The 20927-nt window shown below is 53.8% G+C and overlaps 1 protein-coding gene across 7 annotated transcripts in view; it reads right to left on the reverse strand.

Moving 5' to 3' along the window:
- Positions 1-1726: 1726 nt before the first annotated feature.
- CREM (cAMP responsive element modulator) overlaps positions 1727-20927 on the reverse strand; it is a 70778-nt gene continuing 51577 nt past the window's right edge. Inside the window, exons 7-10 of one of the 7 annotated variants that reach the window (XM_062211198.1) lie at positions 20009-20197; positions 11340-11375; positions 8009-8165; positions 1727-2219 (exon numbers count right to left, since the gene is read on the reverse strand). In XM_062211198.1, coding sequence (XP_062067182.1) covers positions 2075-2219; positions 8009-8165; positions 11340-11375; positions 20009-20197 — 527 coding nt within the window. In that variant the 3' untranslated portion in view covers positions 1727-2074. Of the gene's footprint in view, positions 2626-8008; positions 8166-11339; positions 11376-14368; positions 14514-15097; positions 15222-20008; positions 20198-20927 lie in introns of those variants that run through there. The other 6 variants (XM_062211192.1, XM_062211191.1, XM_062211195.1 and 3 more) reach the window with 6 other exon arrangements.

Here is a 20927-nt window from a genome sequence, read left to right on the forward strand (position 1 = left end):
GGCCTGTTCTGGGGCAGCCACGTCACATCCACTCCTCCTTTCCAAATCGAACGACCTCATTCCCTCCCTGGATCGCCCCAGTTGCAGCTCCTCGGAGCAGCACGCCTGCCCTGCACCCCTGTCCGGACTACCCGCCCTCCCTGCAGGGCCCAGGTGCAAACCCACTCCCTAGCCAAGCTCCTTTAATGTGCACCTGCGCCTTTCTCGGCGCCTCGCCTTGGCTGCTGACCCCTGCCTGACCGTGGCCGATCGGCAGCCACTGCTCTGTGCGTGCAAACCGCCACTTCCCTTCACCTGAAGCCGGGAGCTCGCTTCCCTCGTCTGACTTCTGTGTCGAAGACAAAAGCTGGAATAAGAGAAGCTCCAAGCTCGGACTCTGAAGAAGAACCCGTATTTTTAAAGAAAGCCAGAGAATGTCATGGGCTGCCCTTGGGAGGCACAGTTAAGGAAAGAACCATGATGCAATGGGGCAGCAGCAGGTGCACTCTTGCAAACGGCCGCCTGTTTCTACCTCCTGGAGGGTGGGACAGGGGCGTTAGCGCAGCAGATGTCAGGGCAGAACACGCAGCGGCGCCTTGCACACAGCTCGCACTCCGGGGACACAGCGCCACCAGGTCATCCCTTGAAGCTCCTGGCCAGGAAACAGGGTGAGACGCAGACACCGGGGATGGCATTGCCACACCGCCGCCACCGTAAGGAACTTCGCCAGGAAGCACTGACAAGAACAGTTCACCTAGCGTGGACTCAGCCTCACGGCCATTCAGCAATTCAGTTGTTTTGAAATGAAAACTAAAAGCTGGCGTTGTCTCTGTTTTAAAAGGCCTGCAAGTCGTCTGGTGACACTCAAAGCAGAGGCTGTGAGCAGGCGTCTCAGGACCAACTCTAGCGAGGCCCCGCCTGTCACAAAGGCCGGGCCTGTCACTGCTGCCCTACTCTGTGTGTGTGCAAAGCTCCAGGGCCATCTCTGATGGCACAGCAGAAAGGGCACGGGCGAGGGCCAGGCCCCGGGGCTGGGGCGGCGCCCGCGCGGGCAGGCAGTACAAGTCCAGTAGGCTCTTAACTCCCGCCACATAGCAAAACTACGCAGCCCTTTCATTAGTATCCAAGTAACACAAGAGCTTTTGCAAGATCTCTCTCTTTTTTTTTTTTGACAGGCGGAGTGGACAGTGAGAGAGAGAGACAGAGAGAAAGGTCTTCCTTCCGTTGGTTCACTCCCCAAATGGCTGCTATGGCTGGAGCTACACCCATCTGAAGCCAGGAGCCAGGTGCTTCCTCCTGGTCTCCCATGCGGATGCAGGGCCCAAGCACTTGGGCCATCCTCCACCGCACTCCCGGGCCACAGCAGAGAGCTGGACAGGAAGAGGGGCAACCGGGACAGAACCGGTGCCCCGACCGGGACTGCACAGGCTGAGGATTAGCCAAGTGAGCCGCGGCGCTGGCCCTGCAAGATCTCTCTTAACATCCAACAAAAACTGTGGTAAATGTTCAGATATTTAAATGAGCATCAAATACTACAAAGTGCAACTGCTAGGGTTCCGTTAAAGACTCAACAATGGCTGTCGAAGGGCAGTAATGCTATAAATCTATGCATATATATTTAATAAAGCAATTCGTACAAAAATCTGGAAATGCCACCGATTCATTTCTAGGCTGCTAAACCCTCTTGCAGCTCATTCCTGGAGCACTCCTGTGGTGCACTCTCTCTGATCATCCTTTCCTAAAACGATTTTTAAAGACCTGCAAAATGTTTTATTGCATAGGACACTATTCATGACACAGAGACTGCAAATATGTGGCATTGCAACAAGTCTTACAAATATTTTGTTTCAAGAATCCGTTACATACATTTTTCTTTCTTTTTTTTTTTTTTTTTACAGTTTGTCTCTTTAAAAATAAAAAACGGAAGTTACAGCTAAGAGTCAACTCGGTACAGTGAAGCGCTGTAGGAATGTTAGGGTCAGGGCACAGAGGAATGACACAAAGGAGAAAAGCCATAATCTTTGCCGGCTCTGTATTGTATTGCCTTCCAAAGCAACTGTACACGTGGTGATGGGTGCATGGGTGAGCATCCCCGCTAGTCTGTTTTGGGAGAGCAGAAGTCCTTCAGGGTCTCGAGCTCCTCGATGAGCTTCTTGTTCTGCACCTCCAGCATGGCGACGCGGCTCTCCAGACACTTGACGTATTCCTTCTTCCGACGCCGACATTCTTTAGCGGCTTCCCTGGAGAGGGGGGAAGCAGAGGGCAGACACAGCGTGTTTGGCACGCGACCGGCAGACGCACGGAAGTAAAGCTCGCTAAGTGGGGTCACGCTTGCTTTCCAAAGCGTGAAACCTACGTTCCCAATTCCGTGCCAAACACTAAGCCAAACGGGGTCCGAAGGGGCCCGCAGGTCCCCTCCGCGAGTCCACACGGCAATCAGTAGAACTGCTGCGGCTCCTGCCTTGCTTAGGTCACGGGAACAAGGTGCACGCCAAAGGCAGTTACTCTGCTTTATGGCAGTAAAGGTCTTTGAGGGCCTTGAGTTCCTCAATGAGGGTCTTGTTTTGGTTTTCAAGCACAGCCACGCGGTTTTCAAGACATTTGACATATTCCTTCTTCTTCCTGCGACACTCCCGGGCGGCCTCCCTGGAACCAACACAAGGCAAATGACTACAGGAACGACCTGTCGGCACAGTCCAGATCGGCTCCATCAACTCCTGCCCCCAGACTCAACAGCCAGGCGCTCCTGGTTTGTGTGGAGCCACGCGACGAATGCCAGCGAGCTCGTGCCTTCGCGTAAGATTTCATCAGACAACAGGAACAGCTCGAGAACAGGATCAGCTCAGCCCTCGGGGCGAACGGCGCTTTCTTGGGGCACACATTCCACAACAACAATGACCAGAACTGCGTCCAGGAAGCTACCACAACAGGACACAGCCCCAAGTGGAATTCCTATAAAAACGTTTATAGATCCTTTCCAGGCTCTCGTAAGTACACTTGCCTGCCAGGAGCTACGGATTCCATCACAATGGGTTTATTTTATTGGATCAAAAACAATCATGAAGTAAGCCTCAGAAACCTTACACATCAATACCGGATTTTGCAGACTTAAATCTCAGTAGAGCAAGATCACTCTTGGCTGGCACGACAGTTTAATTAACACAACACAAACACATTATAACAATAAACAAAACATGCACATTTTTACAAACCAAAATGAAGTGGATGCTACCTCTGAAAATTAAGGGAGGAAAAAAATGGGGTTACATAATACAACACTCAATCATTCAGACAATGTCAACCCACAAATGTGACAGCACCGTACTCTGCAATGTGAGAAAGCAGCTGCTGAGTGACCCAAACGTGTGTTTCATAACTAGAGCCTCAGGGCACGCATTTAATATCCCACACACTGTAGTCTTCAGCACACAAGTATGCCAAAGGAGAGAACGGACTGACAGCCAACGCAACAAACACACGGAAATAGATGGACCGAGTTACTAATGTCCATGTACCACCCCACAAAAAAAAACAGTGAATACAGCCAACATTCTCTCTGCCCTTCTTTCCAGCGTAGGGATGGAAGCTACGGCACTCAAGTCCTCCACGAAAGATACACTCTGGACACATCTTCATGTTGGACTCATTTTCACAATAACTGCCACTGGGTACATCACTCCCCTTCACAGAAAAAAACTATCCTGAAACAGACAGGATCCCTCAAGTACACTTTAACAAAAGTAGTGTGGAGTTGTCCAAGTACCAGTTACTGCAGTGCCCCCGTGCACGGCTGTGAGCCTACATTAAGTCTGAGAGTCGGAGGGTGTGGCCGTCGCTGTATTTTTAGGAGAGTCCCTCTCACTGCGTGGTGTCTGTGTTTTCACTATGGGAAGCAGGAGTCAGCACTAAAGAAACCCTGAAATCCCAACAAACGGCAGGAAAAGACCAACCCCTAACCGTAGTCAGGAGTAACGCACTCACCCCGGGAACTCATACAGCTCTGGGCTTCCCAGCTAGCTAACAATAAATTTTTAAAAAAGTATAAAAGCAAACTGAACTTGATAAGAAAGCAATTAATTTTTTCGGAATGGTGCACAGGGCAAAGTTAAGACTAAATCCGTTCACACTTGGACATTTGCCAGTTTGGGAACATAACTCAGCTTTCTCCCACAAAGGAACTAAAAATAATTTCTGAATACCAAGGTTTGCATGATTAAGCATTTTATTAACTCCTGGACCTAGAAGGAAAGTGGTCATTCTACAAGACAAATGATCATCAAGCGAGATGTTTAAGTACCTAACAGCAGTCTGTGGGGTGCTTCATTTTTGAAATGTTATTAAGCAAACTTTTCTGTATCGCAGCTGTCGCGCCTGGTACCAGCGTCAAGATGTCCCGAGCACAAAGCTTTGAAATGATCGCACCAGTAGACGGCACATTCTCAGCTACGGAAAACACCTGTTGCTTCTATTAATAGTCAGCTCTGTCGGGATGGATTTGCCTTCGCAGTTTCCAGAGGAAACGCACGGCCAAGAGGGTGAGCTGACAAGGCTGGGTGGAAACGAACATGGCTGCAGTGGGCTCCAGCGGCTGGGACCCTGCCTCCCCCGCCGCAGTGGGCTCCATGGCTGGGACCCCGCCTCCCCCGCCGCGGTGGGCCCCAGCCCAGCGGCTGGGATGCATTTGAGGAGTGAACCAGTGTAAGGGAGCGCTCTCTCTCTCTCTCTCTCTCTCTCATATAAAAAAGAGGGGCTGGTGTTGTGTTGTGGCATAGCAGGTTAAGCTGCCACCCACAATGCCAGCATCCCATATGGGCACCAGTCCAAGTCCCGGCTGCCCCACTTCCGATCCAGCTCCCTGCTAACGCACCTGGGAAAGCAGCAGAAGATGCCCAAGTACCTGAGCCCCTGCCACTCATGCAGGAGGCCGGGATGAAGCTCCTGGCTTCCCCTTGGCCCAGCCACAGCCATTGCAGCCACTGGGGAGTGAACCAGCAGATGGAAGCTCTCTGGCTCTGTCTCTCTCTCTTTCTCTCTCTGTACCTCTGCCTTTCAAATAAATAAATAATTTGCTTTAAAAAGAAAAGTTGCTGCTATACTGGTAGAAATAGAATCCAAAGTCTGTTGTAGATGTTGACGAATAAAAGGAGGAAGGCCTAAGAGATCGCACACGTGCACGGCACGGGACGGATTTAAGCCCACACACATCCCGTGAAGGTGCGCTTCCAGGCCACCCGGACGTCTTCTCAAGGTGACCTGGGGTTGGCGCAGTGCACAGGCTTGGCAGCGCACGCTGCTTGGCTGCAGATACTGGTTCCCTGCAATCGTGAGCCACTTCCTGCTCACCTTCTGTGAGCCCCAGGTGCTCCGCGGTAGAGGGGGTGACAGCCAGCCTTCTGCTCACGGAAGCAGTGCCGGTTACAGCAGCCTGGCATGCAGGCGCTGACACACCGATTTCCGGGTAGCCGCTGAGCCTCCAGGGCACGGAGCTCCATGTGCGTTGTGGTACAGGAGCCCGTGTGCGGATTCCTAAAGCGGCTCACCCTGTGCCACTGAGGAGACTGCTCATTACCCGACTGTGGCCGCTCCTGGTCCACGCTCAGAGGGACAAAGGGCAGAGCTGACCTCAGCCCTGGATTTGAGGGGTGCAGGGGCAAGAATTTGTGCAGGAAGTAGGTGGTGGTCCTGACCCCGGCAAGCGCAGGACCCCGGGACGCCTCTTTCCTTAGGATGCCGGCGTCCGGGACCCTTCACAGTGAGGTGACAGGTGACGGGCAGCCCACTTCCGCACGTTCTCCAGGTCAGGTTCACGTGCACCGCTCTCTGCACCAACAAACTCACACGCGAGGTAAAGGAAACTCTGCTCAAGGTTGCATGTTTAAAAAAGCTTCTTGGAAAATGGCATTTTGTGATACACTGTCACTTTAAAAATAAAGTTTCAGCGATATGGCGCCAGAACATGAGAGAGAAAGTGAGAGCGAGCATAGGAGAAGGCCACCTAGCAGGAGTTAGACGGGATTCCTAAGAGTCCATCTTGTTAGGGTACACTGTGACTAGGGTGTAGCAGAGTACTACGCTGGGGAAAAAACCAAGCTGCATTACAGATAAACGCAAACCTGTAGAAAGCTTACAAAATGCTTAACTCACATCTGTGTTGCCGATGACTGACTTTACCAAGTTCCAAAGGCAAAGTGAGTATCTCTCATAGACCCCTCCCATCGTTATTTCCCAACATAAATTGATTACCCTTTGCGCACGGCCCTTACAAAGCACAGGGCTCGGCTGGAATGAGCTCAGAGCAGGACACTGACCAGAAGGCAATGCAGCCATCACATGGCGATCAGCAGCCCACAACAGTGAGGTTGGAAGAAACAGCTTCGGGGAACATAGTTTGTTTACGGGTCTCACAACCGCACCTTATGTGGCCTGCAGTGGGTGCTCAGTGGGGTGTGAGGGCCCCGTGTGGGTGCTGAGTGGGGTGCGAGGGCCCCGTGTGGGTGCTCAGTGGGGTGTGAGGGCCCCGTGTGGGTGCTGAGTGGGGTGCGAGGGCCCCGTGTGGGTGCTCAGTGGGGTGCGAGGGCCCCGCCGTGGGTGCTGAGTGGGGTGCGAGGGCCCCGCAGTGGGTGCTCAGTGGGGTGCGAGGGCCCCACAGTGGGTGCTGAGTGGGGTGCGAGGGCCCCACGTGGGTGCTGAGTGGGGTGCGAGGGCCCTGCAGTGGGTGCTCAGTGGGGTGCGAGAGCCCTGCGTGGGTGCTGAGTGGGGTGAGAGGGCCCCGCGGTGGGTGCTCAGTGGGGTGAGAGGGCCCCGCGGTGGGTGCTGAGTGGGGTGCGAGGGCCCCGCGTGGGTGCTGAGTGGGGTGCGAGGGCCCCGCGTGGGTGCTGAGTGGGGTGCGAGGGCCCCGCAGTGGGTGCTGAGTGGGGTGCGAGGGCCCCGCGTGGGTGCTGAGTGGGGTGCGAGGGCCCCGCGTGGGTGCTGAGTGGGGTGCGAGGGCCCCGCAGTGGGTGCTCAGTGGGGTGCGAGGGCCCGGCGTGGGTGCTGAGTGGGGTGAGAGGGCCCCGCGGTGGGTGCTCAGTGGGGTGAGAGGGCCCCGCGGTGGGTGCTGAGTGGGGTGCGAGGGCCCCGCGGTGGGTGCTGAGTGGGGTGCGAGGGCCCTGCGTGGGTGCTGAGTGGGGTGCGAGGGCCCCGCAGTGGGTGCTGAGTGGGGTGCGAGGGCCCCGCAGTGGGTGCTGAGTGGGGTGCGAGTGCCCCGCGTGGGTGCTGAGTGGGGTGCGAGGGCCCCGCGTGGGTGCTGAGTGGGGTGCGAGGGCCCTGCGTGGGTGCTCAGTGGGGTGCGAGGGCCCCGCGTGGGTGCTGAGTGGGGTGCGAGGGCCCTGCAGTGGGTGCTCAGTGGGGTGCGAGGGCCCCGCGTGGGTGCTGAGTGGGGTGCGAGTGCCCCGCGTGGGTGCTGAGTGGGGTGCGAGGGCCCCGCGTGGGTGCTGAGTGGGGTGCGAGGGCCCCGCGTGGGTGCTGAGTGGGGTGCGAGGGCCCCGCGTGGGTGCTGAGTGGGGTGCGAGGGCCCCGCGTGGGTGCTGAGTGGGGTGCGAGGGCCCCGCGTGGGTGCTGAGTGGGGTGCGAGGGCCCCGCAGTGGGTGCTGAGTGGGGTGCGAGGGCCCTGCGTGGGTGCTCAGTGGGGTGCGAGGGCCCCGCGTGGGTGCTGAGTGGGGTGCGAGGGCCCCGCAGTGGGTGCTCAGTGGGGTGAGAGGGCCCCGCAGTGGGTGCTCAGTGGGGTGGGAGGGCCCTGCATGGGTGCTCAGTGGGGTGCAAGGGCCCCGCAGTGGGTGCTGAGTGGGGTGCGAGGGCCCCGCAGTGGGTGCTCAGTGGGGTGAGAGGGCCCCGCAGTGGGTGCTCAGTGGGGTGCGAGGGCCCCGCCGTGGGTGCTCAGTGGGGTGCGAGGGCCCCGCCGTGGGTGTCAGTGGGGTGCGAGGGCCCCGCGTGGGTGCTCTGTGGGGTGCGAGGGCCCTGCGTGGGTGCTCAGTGGGGTGCGAGGGCTCACCTGTTCTTCATTAGCCTGAGCTCCCGTTTCCGTGTCGCCTCCTCCGCCAGTTGCTGGGGACTGTGCAGACTTCCTGGGGAGGCGGCCATCACCACTCCCTGGGGCAGAGCGGTCGTGGGGGCTCGGATCTGGTACGTCGGCATGTCACCCGTGGCGGCTGCAACGGAACAGAGTATTACGAGCTTCTGTAAACAGTCCGCACGGCGGTATTCCTATAAAACACACTTCGTACATGCCTAGGAGGTGACATTTAAGAGGATGGATCTGAGGATCATAGGAGTCTTGGGCATCAGAGCTCTCCTGCAGCACGGTGATAGGAGTGTTCAGCACACTCTACCCATGCGAGACAGGAAAGTGAACTGATGCCCTCTAGACAGGCGTGGTTGTTTCTGGGTTTTGTGTTCTTTTACTCAAAGGTTAAAGTAGAGGGGCTTTTCGACTGCTAGTTCAGTGGTGTGCTGAAGTGTACTTGGGGGTCAGCTCTGGGGGCAGAAGGAGCCACGCTCCGTGCTATTTGGTGACTCCCAGGACTCTCCCTCCCCAGAGGGCCTCACGGAGGGCAGGGCTGGGAGGGGACTCGCACAGGGCAGCACAAGCAGATGTCCTCAGGCCCAGGGCAGACACAGCAGCTGGAAATGTCTTAGCGCCAGCGCTGTTTTGTTACAATGCATTTTAGGTGTGTGCGTGCGCTGTATAGACGCTGTGTGTGTGGCATATGTAACGTTTTAATAGCGGCTGTATTAACAGCCGGATAAACATAGATGGATGCTATAAACTCTAGCCCAGCAGTGGGAGCTGGCGCGAGCCTCCCCCACAAGAAAATGTTCACTGGGAGGGCAGGCGCATCCTCCCAGGCCCTCTACTGCGCGCCGAGCCTCGTCAGGTGCCAGTCCTGTGACCAGAGTGACTGAGGCAAAGGCAGGGCCCAGCTGCCTGTGTGCGGTCACAACAGGAGCAGCACAGCGCCTCCACATGGTGGCTCTGGGGAGCCGGGCTTCTCGGGATAATCAGACATTTCTAAGTATTCGTTTTTAAAGGGCATTTTCTAGCAACATAATCATACAGTTAAAAGACAGATGTCAGATGTGCTTAGTATTCAGAATGAATCCTGAGGGTTCTCAAAGGCTCCTAATTCATGTCAGTACTTCGTCTCCCTCCGGCCATGGCCACTGCTTCCTGGAAAAGCCCCAGTGACGCCACGTGTCTCTGCCACCCACGCTTTAAGAACGTTTGGCCCAGAGTTACTTTGGTACTCCACAGAGACATGACGAAGTGCATGGTCTCGCATAGCAAAATGCAAAAAAAGGGTCTCCAGGGAAAAAAAAAAGGTACTAAATTCTGTAAAAAGCAGTCTGAACCAATGCCAGTCCGGAGAGGAACTGCAGTGCCTGCGTGATTGTTAAATGCATTATCAAACCTGGAGAAATGTCGCCCTTTCACCTAGGAGAGGACCTCACTGAGAACAGCCGAGCAGTTTCAGAAAGTGAAATGCAAGGTAACTGACTTGGGGGCTTCTCTCCTGGGCTTCAGAACTAAGAAGTTAGAATGGGATAAATCTGGCTGGGAGGACCGATCGCTTAAAGGCCTTTGCAGAATGAATTAAAAAATGACTATTTATAAGGCTGCCTGCCTCTTCCTTCTATGTGTCGTTTTTAAAACAATGCTGATGCAGAGTGATTAAGGGTCCCCAGTAAAACACAGGGAAAGAGCACATTTGTTTTTGTAGCTTTTCAAAGTACGGTCTGCACGCATGTCTCACTGTGTGCTGTAGCGTGGCAGCATCGAAGAGGAAAGCCAGCTGTGAGGGGACTGAGACTATATTTAGAGTCTCGAGCACAGCGTCAGAGGAAACCAGGCCGAGGGCCCGCCTCCCCTGCTCTCCTCACCCACATCCAGGGGGCCGTGGGATCGGGGCTGGAACAATGGCGGCAGCCGGGGGCTGCTGGCGTTCTAAAACAGGAACAATGGCCAGTGACGCCTGAGAAGTGGGCGCGCCACTGTGCTGACATCTGCGGGCAGTGCAGGGACACGGACAGAGAGGTGCAGAGGCGCTGCACCGCCTACGAGACAGGCCAAGGCCAGGCTGAGGGCACCCATTGTTGGAAAGGGGAAAAAGGGGGCGCTGGGAACTTCACAAACGAAAAGTGACGTTCACCCACTGGTTTTGTCTTTACCAGAAACGGCTCAACAGAACACTCTGCCTGGTTCCAAAAACCCAGGTGCCGGGACAGGAGCCACCTGGCCGAGAGGCCGATTGATGGCCACGCGAGAGCAGTGGCTCAGGAAGTCATCGCTCTACAGGGACTTGCAGGGGGTGGTGGTTTGGGCTGTATTAGTTAGGAGACGTTAGGTGACAAACTGGGTTTTGTTACAATTTTTCAGATATATATTCACTTGATTCCCTTCTATAAAAATCAAAGATTATAGCTCATGATTTCAAGCCAGAAGTAAGAATTAGTGTAAGTGAGTAGGAAGTAGTAGGAGTTTCCGTCCCAAGGAATCTCTATACTTCTCATGGCCACTGGATGAGTTCCAAATACTCAAATACAATCTTGGGAGTAAGTACACTAAAAAGATATGGGCAGTGAGAATCTCTTGTTTGGAGGAACTCTACATGTCAAAAAGTTTTATTTTTAAAACGAGTTATTTTAAAAAGCGCTTATCTTAGGTTCCGTTTCCAAGATGATGAACCCGGGACCAGAGAGCCACGCTTCTCCCTGTCTTATAACAGCGAACCCCTGTGCCATCCGACTGCTCAGGGTGTCGAGTTTTGTTTTTTAATTCTAAAGTTTCATTTTTGTTTTCGTCAATGGGGGCTTAAAAGTCCCCGACTGAAGGGAGACGTGAGAAGAAGCTGTTTGTACACCAGTTTTATTCTCGGGCCAGCCAGGGATGCGCCCTCTGTCCCCTAGATCCCCCCCAGGGTCTGGCACAGTGCTGGGTGTGTAGCAGGCGCTGCATGAGGTGATGGGTACGCCACGAGGCAGAACCTGAACTCCCCAGGGTCTCGCCCCAGCTCAGTCATCTGGGACGCTTGGATGAAGCAGGCGTGCTTCCAGACACGTGTGTTTCTGCGGGGTCCCTCCCTAACAGAAGGCTCTGCTGTGTCCACCCGCCCCTGGTACACTGCGCGTGCGTCCTCCGTGGCAAGTTCTAATTAGAATGCGAAAAAGTTACTTAGGTTTAGTATGGACCACGTTGTGGAAGAAGATTCCTAGAACCCTCCATTCTGGTTATGAACGTCATACCTCTCTTGGCAAGCTTTAAACACGGCACAGCAGAGAAAGCATGGGATTTGGAGCCTGGGTTCTAGTCCAGCTCCGCCACTTACCAGCCATGTGACTTGGGGCAAGTTCAGTTTCCTCATCTGAAAAATGGGGATACATTATCTCATTTGGTACTCACAACAAACCCTGCGCTGTGTGTCAGAGTGTCTAGACACTGCCCGTCTTCTTCCCTCCCTCAAGTTCTGAAAGACAGCGTCCCAAACCAAGCTTACATCGGGTGTCGTTAGCAGGCACAGAACACCCACAAACACTTCGTCCCCGGGGCCTCCCTTCCCACACACCGCCTACTCCTTATTGTACAAAAATCAGCCTATTAAAGACCCCTAAACTCTACAGTACAGTTTATCCCTGGAGAGAATAAGTTACCAAATGATAACGTAAAGTGTCCCTTTTCAAAACGTACCGTCCCTTAAAATAAAACCTTGAAGGAGGAGGATCACAGATGATCACAAAATACACGCTTGTCAGACTGGCCCTAAGAAAACCCCATGCGCCAGACTAGGAAGCCAAGAGGCACCAGCTCCGGCTGAAGGCCCATCCCCCGTGCTTCCAAAGCAGAGCCACCCTCAGCACCCCACAGGGCTTATGGAGATACCCTGAGCGCGTTGATTGAATAAAAGTATTCTCGCGTGGTCTTCCTGACTTCCTGTGCCACTACGGCGGGAGCTCAGAAACCACACGTGGGGGCAGGGGCTTCTCCCCCCCCCCCGAGGCTCTGGGCAGGTGTGGCCTGGCTGTGTCCCCACTGGCGGCCAACCGCCCCCCTCCACTGCTCACTTTCCGCAGGATGTCTAAGCACTCAGCACTGCACGCTTGTGACTGTCAGAAACCACGCAGAATGATCGCTAAGTGCTGCCGTCAGCTCGACTGAGGTACAGTCGACAGAACCGGTGTGTTCTCGGGGTGTACATGTGCTGCTTCATACACGCCTACACTGGGAAATGACTGCCACAGTCAGGCTGTCAGTCACACGTAAGGGGCCTTCGCAGGTGTTTGTTAACGGAACATCCTGTGTTAAAGATAAGAAATGATGAATACTGGAATTAAATGTCCTGGATCGTGGCAAACAGATGCTCTGCTTCCTACAAGAATAACAACAAATATTCTAGGAAAAAGCCCTCCATTTTGAGTTTTACAATGACGCTCAACCATTGCATGCATCTTGGAAGCAGCATGTAGCCTTCTGTTGCGGCTCCTGTCACAGTCACACTAAGGACACGGGGTCAAGTGGAGCAGCGAGGTGGTGTGGCATGAACAGAACCACAGGCGGGGGCTGACGACCCTGGTTCAGCACTGGTGGGCCCTGTCAGCTCGGCAGAGTCGCCTCACCCCGGGATCGGTGTTGTCACACAGAAGGCGGTGTGACTCTATCAGCCCTACGCCACGGATCGCCACTGGCAGCAAAACAGAAACTGGAGGCCACTCCGTTAAGTGGAACAAGCTAGACACAGAGAGTCCACACCCTCTCTCGAATGCGCAAGTTTAAGAAAGGCATCTGAACCTGGGCCAGTGGTCACCAGAGGCTGAGCAGGGTGGGGAGACAGGGGACAGGAGGTTCAGTGACCCGCAGCAGACACAGGTGGGGTGACAGGGCCGACGGAGAAACAAAGGAGAGGCGAACGGCTGGAGACGCTGCCACCGTGTACACGTGGTGACGTGGTGCGACACTACGGCACAGCATCCCTGCGAGTGTGCCAGGCCCGCACACTCACCAGCGACACTGCCTGCCCTGTGTGTCAGGGAGACCCCGTGAGTGCTGCTCTCTCTAGACGCGATCTCCTGAGCTGGGCCCACCCCGTCCCGTTAGCACTGGTGTCGGCCAGCCCCCCTGACAGCACGTGCCTGTGCCTGTCTGGGGAGAAAGCTGACGTGACACGGTGGTAACACAGTGATCCTCTCTGGCAGTGTCTTCACACGGGGAGCCGGAATAGGGCCGACTGCAATCAGTGCCTCGAGCTGTATCTCCCTGAAATCTTTTCCCAAACCAGTAGGAAAATAGCTTAGCGGCAACCTTCACCTTCACCTTCCATGTCGATGTGGAGTTTTGTTGAAACTGCACGTAGACCAGTAACTTCTGCTTTTTCACTTTCCACACCACTTTACCTTTGCTACCAGTTTCAACGGGTTGTTACAAAACCATGCTTCCACGGGAAGGTTCCTCAGTGAGGACCATGGCCGACTCCTTTTCCAACGGCAGCTATGCCCTCGTTCCCATGCAGCAAACAGTGAGGCCCTATCCCCCGAGTTCGAATGGTTGGAAAGTTTGTCTTGAACAGTTCGGAAAGCTCTCCCGAATACAACTCCCTAACACCCAAAGTAAGCTCCTAACATAACTAACATAAGAAACAAAAAAGCCATATTTCTAGTAAGAATTTAAATTATACCCAGTAGAGTCAGCAATATATAACCCTATAAACCACAGGCCAGTCATTTGAGTTAGACCCTGGTTGGGGACATGAGATCAGAGTTTTTCAAACTAAGGTGTATACCATTGGTGAGGTCAAAAATCTAATTTTGTGGGTCGAGAATAGCACCGATGGGGTGAGAACAGACCATGCTTTCTCAGGACAGTCAGGCTGTGAGAACAAGTGCCCCGTCTGGCAGCTTGAAGTTTCAGCATTTAAACAAAATTTACATCGGAAAATGAACTGTTGTCTAAACAGTGTTTGAAAGAAGAATTACGAAAAGGGCAGCTCTTCCAGGCAGCTTTAGCGCTGCTGTGTGCAGGGCGCACCTGCTGGGGGACAGCTGAGCGCCCCGAGCACGAAGACCCTGAAGGGCTGGCCTGCGGTCAAGTTCTCCAGCTTCAACTGCAACTCAGTCCTGGGCCACTGAGTACACAACGCTGCACCACACACGAGTCACGGAATCCGGTCTTTCACAATCACTAGAAAAGTAAACCTCCAGAGAACTGCTCGTTACCAACCCAATGCCAGAGGCCAGGGAACCAGGAGAAAAGCGACCTCTCCCGGACCGAGCCCTAGGGGCCCCTGTGCAGGGCCCACCCCTCTCCGGGAGGAGCGCCTGGCCACGTGACTGCCCTCAGGGTCCCCCTCCTCCAGCGGACACTTACCGAGAGAGTAAAGTCAGAGCAAGGCTAAGGAGCAAAGGTACTCAGAGTGAGAGCGACCTTGGAGACAGGCAGTGGTGAGCAGAGAGAGGAACTGACTAACTCGCAGCGTGACTCGGGCTGACGTCAGCGTGCAGATAGCTCGGAGCTTAACTCGTCCACGCCCCTGCTGAAACAGGATTCCAGGAAATGCAGTGACGTCAGCCCTCGGAAGGCAGCTGGCTGGGGAACAGACCATTTGAAACGCGGGAGGAGAGGCGCGGCTCAGGCACGCAAGCACCCCGCGCGGGGTTCCTGCTCGGGCTTGCAGAGTAACAAAACCCAGAGCTTAATTGTTTTCCAATGGGAACAGCATTTACGCTTACCTTGGAGGTACAGTGAGTCTGCAACAGGTTGCAGATGCAATAATCCCTTGTCTGCTCATTTCAGTAGTGCAAAATGGTGTGCAGGAAGCAGAGGGGGGAGGGGGAAAAGAGCGAGCGAGAGAGGGAGCGAGAGGAGGAGGGCGAGGGAGAGACTGCGCGTGCTGCTTTGCTAGACCACAAGAAAGCGGTTGGATACTGAGCAAAGACGCAGCTGCGCCAAGGCCCCTTCACACAGCGCTCAACAGCGAGATCTGGAGAAGGAAACTTCTCACTCCTCGCCAGGAAGTTAACACTTGTTCAAACACTTTCTCTAAACTTCCAGGAAACTCTGCCGAGCTCACGGCAAGCCCTCTGGTCCAAGCCTTACCTGTCTCTTCTCCAGTCACAGCCATGACGGGCTTCTGCATCCAGAGCCGCCCTGTGTCCCCTCTCACGGGGCCACGGAAAGTGTTCCACACCAGCAGGCATGTGCGGGATAAGGAGGAGAGCTGACGTCACCGTGACGTCACTGCCTATCATTGCCATCGGTTGGCTTTGTCACAGGCGAGCTCTCTGAAACCAAAGCCCCGTGAAGCCCTTCCTGTAATAAAACCATCTGAACGGTCTTGTTTCTTTCACATAAAAAAAAAAAAAAAATCTGTGGAGACAGGCTCTAGCAAAACCGCCTCCCTGGCACTAAATGCTGCACGGTTCTCACGGGGCCACTTCTTTACGCTCTTGACGTCCGCCGTTTGCAGGCAGACACCGGGGAACGCACCCTGTGCATTTTTGGTAACAAACAGGAGAATTAGGGTGATACAAAGATCTCTGACCATCAGCACGGAAACACTGCTTCTGACAGTCAGATGCTTCCAAACCCACCACATAAGAAACACCCAGCCCCCTTTGTTCACCTCACATACTTGTATTTGCTGAACCCTTGCTCAACGTGGTAAAGTCCGACTGTTCCTAGGGTGGCAGAACCAACTTCGCTTGAAAGGAGTGGACACTGAGATGGCCAGACGCCACGCCACGGTAGCTCACATCCTCCCGCCGACTGTGAACTCCGGGCCCACGGAGGTGGCCGTTACGTGGGGTCCCCCTGAGACACTACCCGCCCTGGTTAAAGCCCCTTGAAGAGAGCTGTGACTGTTGAACTTCATACATCAATCCCAGTCACTATTCAAAAACTTCTAAAAACACGTCACTTTAGTTGTCACGTGAAGAGCTGAACCGACGGCAGGCAGAACGGAAGCCGGTCAGACACGGCCGTGGAGGAGGCCATGGCCGGGAAAAGATGACGCCCGTCTACTGCACACACAGCGGCGACCTGCCGCCCAGGCCTGCGGCTGCAGGATGCCCCGCACGGCGCACATGCAGCCCCGGACGGCCCCGCGCGTCTGGTTCATTCGGTGAAGCCGCTTCCCGGGCAGCCAGGGACTCTAGTCGGCGCCTTGGAGGGCGGCGGTCAGTGTTTCTGCCCATTCCGAGGCCCCTGCAGAGGCGTCCACCCCGTCGGGGACCTCACCAAGGACGCTCTGCTGTCCCAGTCAGCCTCAGGGTGTGAGCCCAAGAGCACATCAGTACCTTTTGTTTCACATTTCATTTTTTAAAGGGAACTTTCATGAATTTATTTACTTGAAAGGTAGACAGACAGAAATCTCCGATCCACTAGTTCATTCCCCAAATATACTCAGGGGCTGGGCCTGGGACAGGCCGAAGCCCGGAGGCGGGAACTCCATCTGGGACTCCTGCGAGGGTGGCCACCACCTGCCATCTCCCAGGGTGCACCCCAACAGGAAGCAGAGCCGCCGGGACGGACCCCAGGCGCTCTGATCTCGAATGTGGGTGTTCCCATTGGTGGCTTAACTGCTAGGCCACACACTCACCCCTTAAACTTGATGTTGTTAATTGCTTATCTCAGAATTTCTTTAAATTGGCAAATAGGACCTGCTCAATAAATATTAGTGTAAAAAAGAGGGCAGAAGAAGCCAAGGGTGGAAGGAAGTGGGTTGCTTAACCCATTGACTGCCGCTCTCAGTCGAGTTTCCTGTATTCCCTGGACTAGCCGGACTCAGTGGACCAGGAGCAGAGCCGACGTCTTCACAGAGAGCAGTGCACCTCCCTCCGGCAGTCGCTAAGGATCCTGGTCCACTTAGAACTAGCACCTAGGCAGGACACAGAGCCAGAGAACCGGGTGACGAGGGGCCTCCTGGAGGTTGTCTGAGGCATATTCAGAGGATCACGGAAGGCTTCCTGGAGGGAGGGCCATCTAAGCCCAAACCTGAGCAACGTGTACTAGGGACAGAGCGGGGCCTGGTAAGGAGAGAAAGCATAGCCGACCACAGGCAAGGCAGACGCAGCTGCCATCCGAGAGGGGGAGGAAGCCAGGACAGGAAGCAGGGCCCAGGCCGAGCCAAGGTTGGAAGCACAGGGCGGGCTGCGGGCTTTAGTCTCCCACCCTCCAAAGCAGTGGCATCAGGAGGCGGCCTCGGCCGCTGGCCTCAGGGAGCTGCCCAGGCCTTGAGGGCGGAGCCCTCAGGAAGGGGATCCGCGCTTCCTAAGACAGGCCCCAGAGAGCCCCTGCCCCTTGCAGCATGTGGGAAACAGGGGAGGGGGCCAGTATGACTCAGGAAGTGAGTCCTCGGCAGACCCTCACCCGCAGGTCCCCGCTCGTGGACCGAGGTCTGCTGTGAAGAACCGCCAACTCGGGACGTGGCCGGCACAGCCCGCGTGGGGCAGATGGCAGGCGACAAGGACGAGGAGGGCAAGGACAGTGGGGTGGGGAGGAGCGGAAGACGTGTGGATGAGCCGGGGGAAGAGCCTACGGAGTGGCTGTGGGTGGACACCAGGGTTCCAACTTAAGGAGGACCAACTGCCCGTCACTGAGACAGAGACAACAAGAGGAGACTCGGGGTAGGGGCAGTACAACTGGAGGTCCACGTTTGGACTTGAGGAGTCGGGAGATCGTGTGGGACATCAACATGCACAGAGTTGGAAGCCGTTGGGGGGTGGGTGCTCGGATCAAAGGGAGAGGGGGCCTACCCCTAGGAAATGGGCAGAGGGAGATAAGGCCAGCAAAGCAGTCGCAGGGGTGGGGATGGGGGGCAGGAAACAGGAGAATGTGGTGCATCTGGGAAGGAGGAAGCCGGAGTCAGCAACGCTGCCCCGCGCGGAAGGCCAACCAGGAGCAGGACTGGGATTCCGACAGAGGCCGGCGGCCTGTCAGGGTGCTGCAGGCCGGAAGGTGGGCAGGGAGAGCAGCCCAGGAGGCGCAGGAGACCGGACAAGAATGCCCAGTGATGCTGCTGGACTTCACACGGAACTGGGGCTCCTGGAGGAAAGAGAAAACAGGAAAGAAAGAAGAAAAGGGAAAATGAGGACGAAAGAGAGGGAGGAAGACGCATCATGAGCTGTGCATAGCATACACAGATACGTGGCGTCGCACATTAACTCATAATCAGCATATTCTTAGAAGTAGAGGTGAGCAGGTTCATGAGAGGATGAGCTTACAAAAACACGACTGGAAAATGGACTAGAAAAAAGTGCCGTTTACAACAGTACCCAAAACCACGAGGCACCGTACAGCTGTACAAAGAACAGGTGAGGCTTCCGAAGAGAAAACATCCAAGCTGCTAACAGTAAAATCAGATCTGAATAAATGAGACATCCTATGGTTTGGGCTAGGTCAATTTAATCATATTACAAGGACTTCCGTTCTCCCTGAGTCCGTCCAGAGATTAAATGCAATCTCATCTTCGGTTTTATTCTTCTTCCTCTTCTTCCTCTTCATCTTCTTCATTTTCTTCTTCTTGCCGCTACCACTTGGAAGCTAAAATTCTATTCTAAATGCACATGGGAGAATAATGGTTCACAAATGACTAAATGAGCACCAAGAAGCGACAACAAACCAAAAAGACCAAGCAGGGGACCCGGTTCTGTGAGAGTCAGCACAGGGCTGATGCGCGGGAGCGGCACAGCTCAGAAGAGAGTTCTGAAACAGAGCCAAGGCACCAAGAACCTGCACACAATCGTGTCACGAGAAAGGACACACAGAGAAGTCAAGAGTGGACCCCACCGGGCACCATCTACAGAGGTGCCTCCCCGATGCATGTAAGAAATACAAACAGTGAGAGCAAGAAACAGCACTGCGCTGTAAGATGATTCCGTTAGACACGTAGCGTCCCGAGCAAGGGTGGAGCACAGCAGGTGGCTTTAACTGCACATTGAGAGGGAAACACTGAAGTGCTGGATGATCGTAGACGGCGTTGTCCACAGGAAGCCCCGGAACAGCCAGGAGTAAGGCTAATTATCAAGGGCTTCATCAGTCATGATCTGTTCACCCACACTTGTGACTTTTTAACTAAAAGAGCTGTTACTGCTTCCCTTAGGTAAGTGGACCGAGAGACTTCGAACTCAGCCTTTGAAAGCTGTATTAAACGCATCTGTTCACATTACCACAGGGACAGCTAAACTGAGCTGAAACCTTAGGTAAGCTTTTGGCGACATTCCAACTGTTCATTTCACTACAGTTAGAGCTAGAAGGGGCACCCTCAGAACCAAAGTACACCTAGCACGGCCCAAAAATAAGCAACTGTTTTGAAATGAGTTGTCTAGAAATTAACAGCTAGGGGAAAACCCAAATTCAAGGCATCATGGCTGAAAACTTAAATCCTTACAAAACGGGCAACAGAAATCTACTAGGTCGGCACTGTGACCCCCAGATGCAGGATATCTACTTAATTGAAATACTCATCCCCATTTCAACCCCCCTTTCTACCATGCTACTCTGAACTGAGCTTTTCCTAAGAGCCAATAAAACCTGCTTAAAAATATCCAGGCCGAGGCTGGTGTTGGCCTTGTGGCCAAGACGCTGTATCCCCTGCAGGAGTGCCCGGGCTCCACTCCTGACCCCAGCTCCTGCCACTGCAGACCCTGGGTTCCCGCCTAAGCTGATTCCCTGGCTCCCAGCTTCGGCCCAGCTGAGACCACTGCCGACGACTGGGAGCCAACCAGCAGCTGGACGTGCTCTCTCACACACACGGACACACACACACACACACGCTTCCTACCTCGCAAAATAAAAAATAAATAAATAATAAAATGAAGATCAGACCATTTATTTGACTTGCTTAATGGACTAAAATATTTCTTTAAGCCTTTTTAAGTGACCCCCCCACCCCACTCCCCTGCCAAAAATCTACCTCCTGTACATTTCAGCAAAGTATAAAATCACTACTATATGGTGTGCAATAGTAATGCATAGGTATTCTAATTGTATGAGAGTAATAAAATATACCTTGAACAACAACCTGGCTGCCTGGGACAAAGAACTGCTGTGTGCCATCGGCTGACTGTGCTGCGTACTGTACAATCGTAGCGCCTGGTGGAGGAGCTCCTGAACTTGTCATTGTTAGTGCCTGTAGTCCCTGAACACCATCAGATCCTGGGTTAGAAATCTGGATTGCTCCACCTTGGGCTATAGCAACTTAACAGAAAAAGAAAAGAAATATTAGAGAATTTCAAGATTAATTTCTGATAATCCCACACTGGCGGAATGCACTCTGGGTCTCTTTGGCACCACTGTTTCTCACTCCCGAGTCACCCTGGTCCTTCTATGCTGAACCGACAAGGGACATGAGCTTCGGTGGGGGACAACACCCTACACACAGGAAAGACTAGCAGATATTCTACATTCAGGACTTTCTGAAACCCATGGAGCCCACAGTCCTCCTTCTGGCCTCCAGCACACTGAAGTGTGTAAGAGAGTGGAGGAGCAAGCAGGGAGGGGGTCCTACTGCTTCGCTTCCTCCATTCTCTCAGAAATGTAAAACGTTAACTTGGAGGGTATCTTAAAAGGTAACTCTACTCAACAATTTTGTTGTATAATATTTACCAAGTGCCTTAAATAATTACAGCTAATGTTCTCTAAACAGTAGAATTTCCCAGTCATATTGAAAAGTTAACGTGTTAACCTAGAGTTTCAAAAGAATAATTGAGCAAGTATTTTAAAATTTCACTCTAATAGATAATTAAGTCCTGTTTAACACATCAAAAAAGTCTGTATAATAAATATTATAACTGTATAATAAATATTACAACTGTGGATTTTAAACAGCAGAGATTCTGGGGAACCAATGGCTCCTTTTAGAAAAGAAAACTGCACATAAGCTAGCTAATTTTACAATGGAGATGTGAAAACCACACGTCAGAGTCAC

Source organism: Lepus europaeus, chromosome 14, assembly GCF_033115175.1.
Source record: "Lepus europaeus isolate LE1 chromosome 14, mLepTim1.pri, whole genome shotgun sequence".
Lineage (NCBI taxonomy): Eukaryota > Metazoa > Chordata > Mammalia > Lagomorpha > Leporidae > Lepus > Lepus europaeus.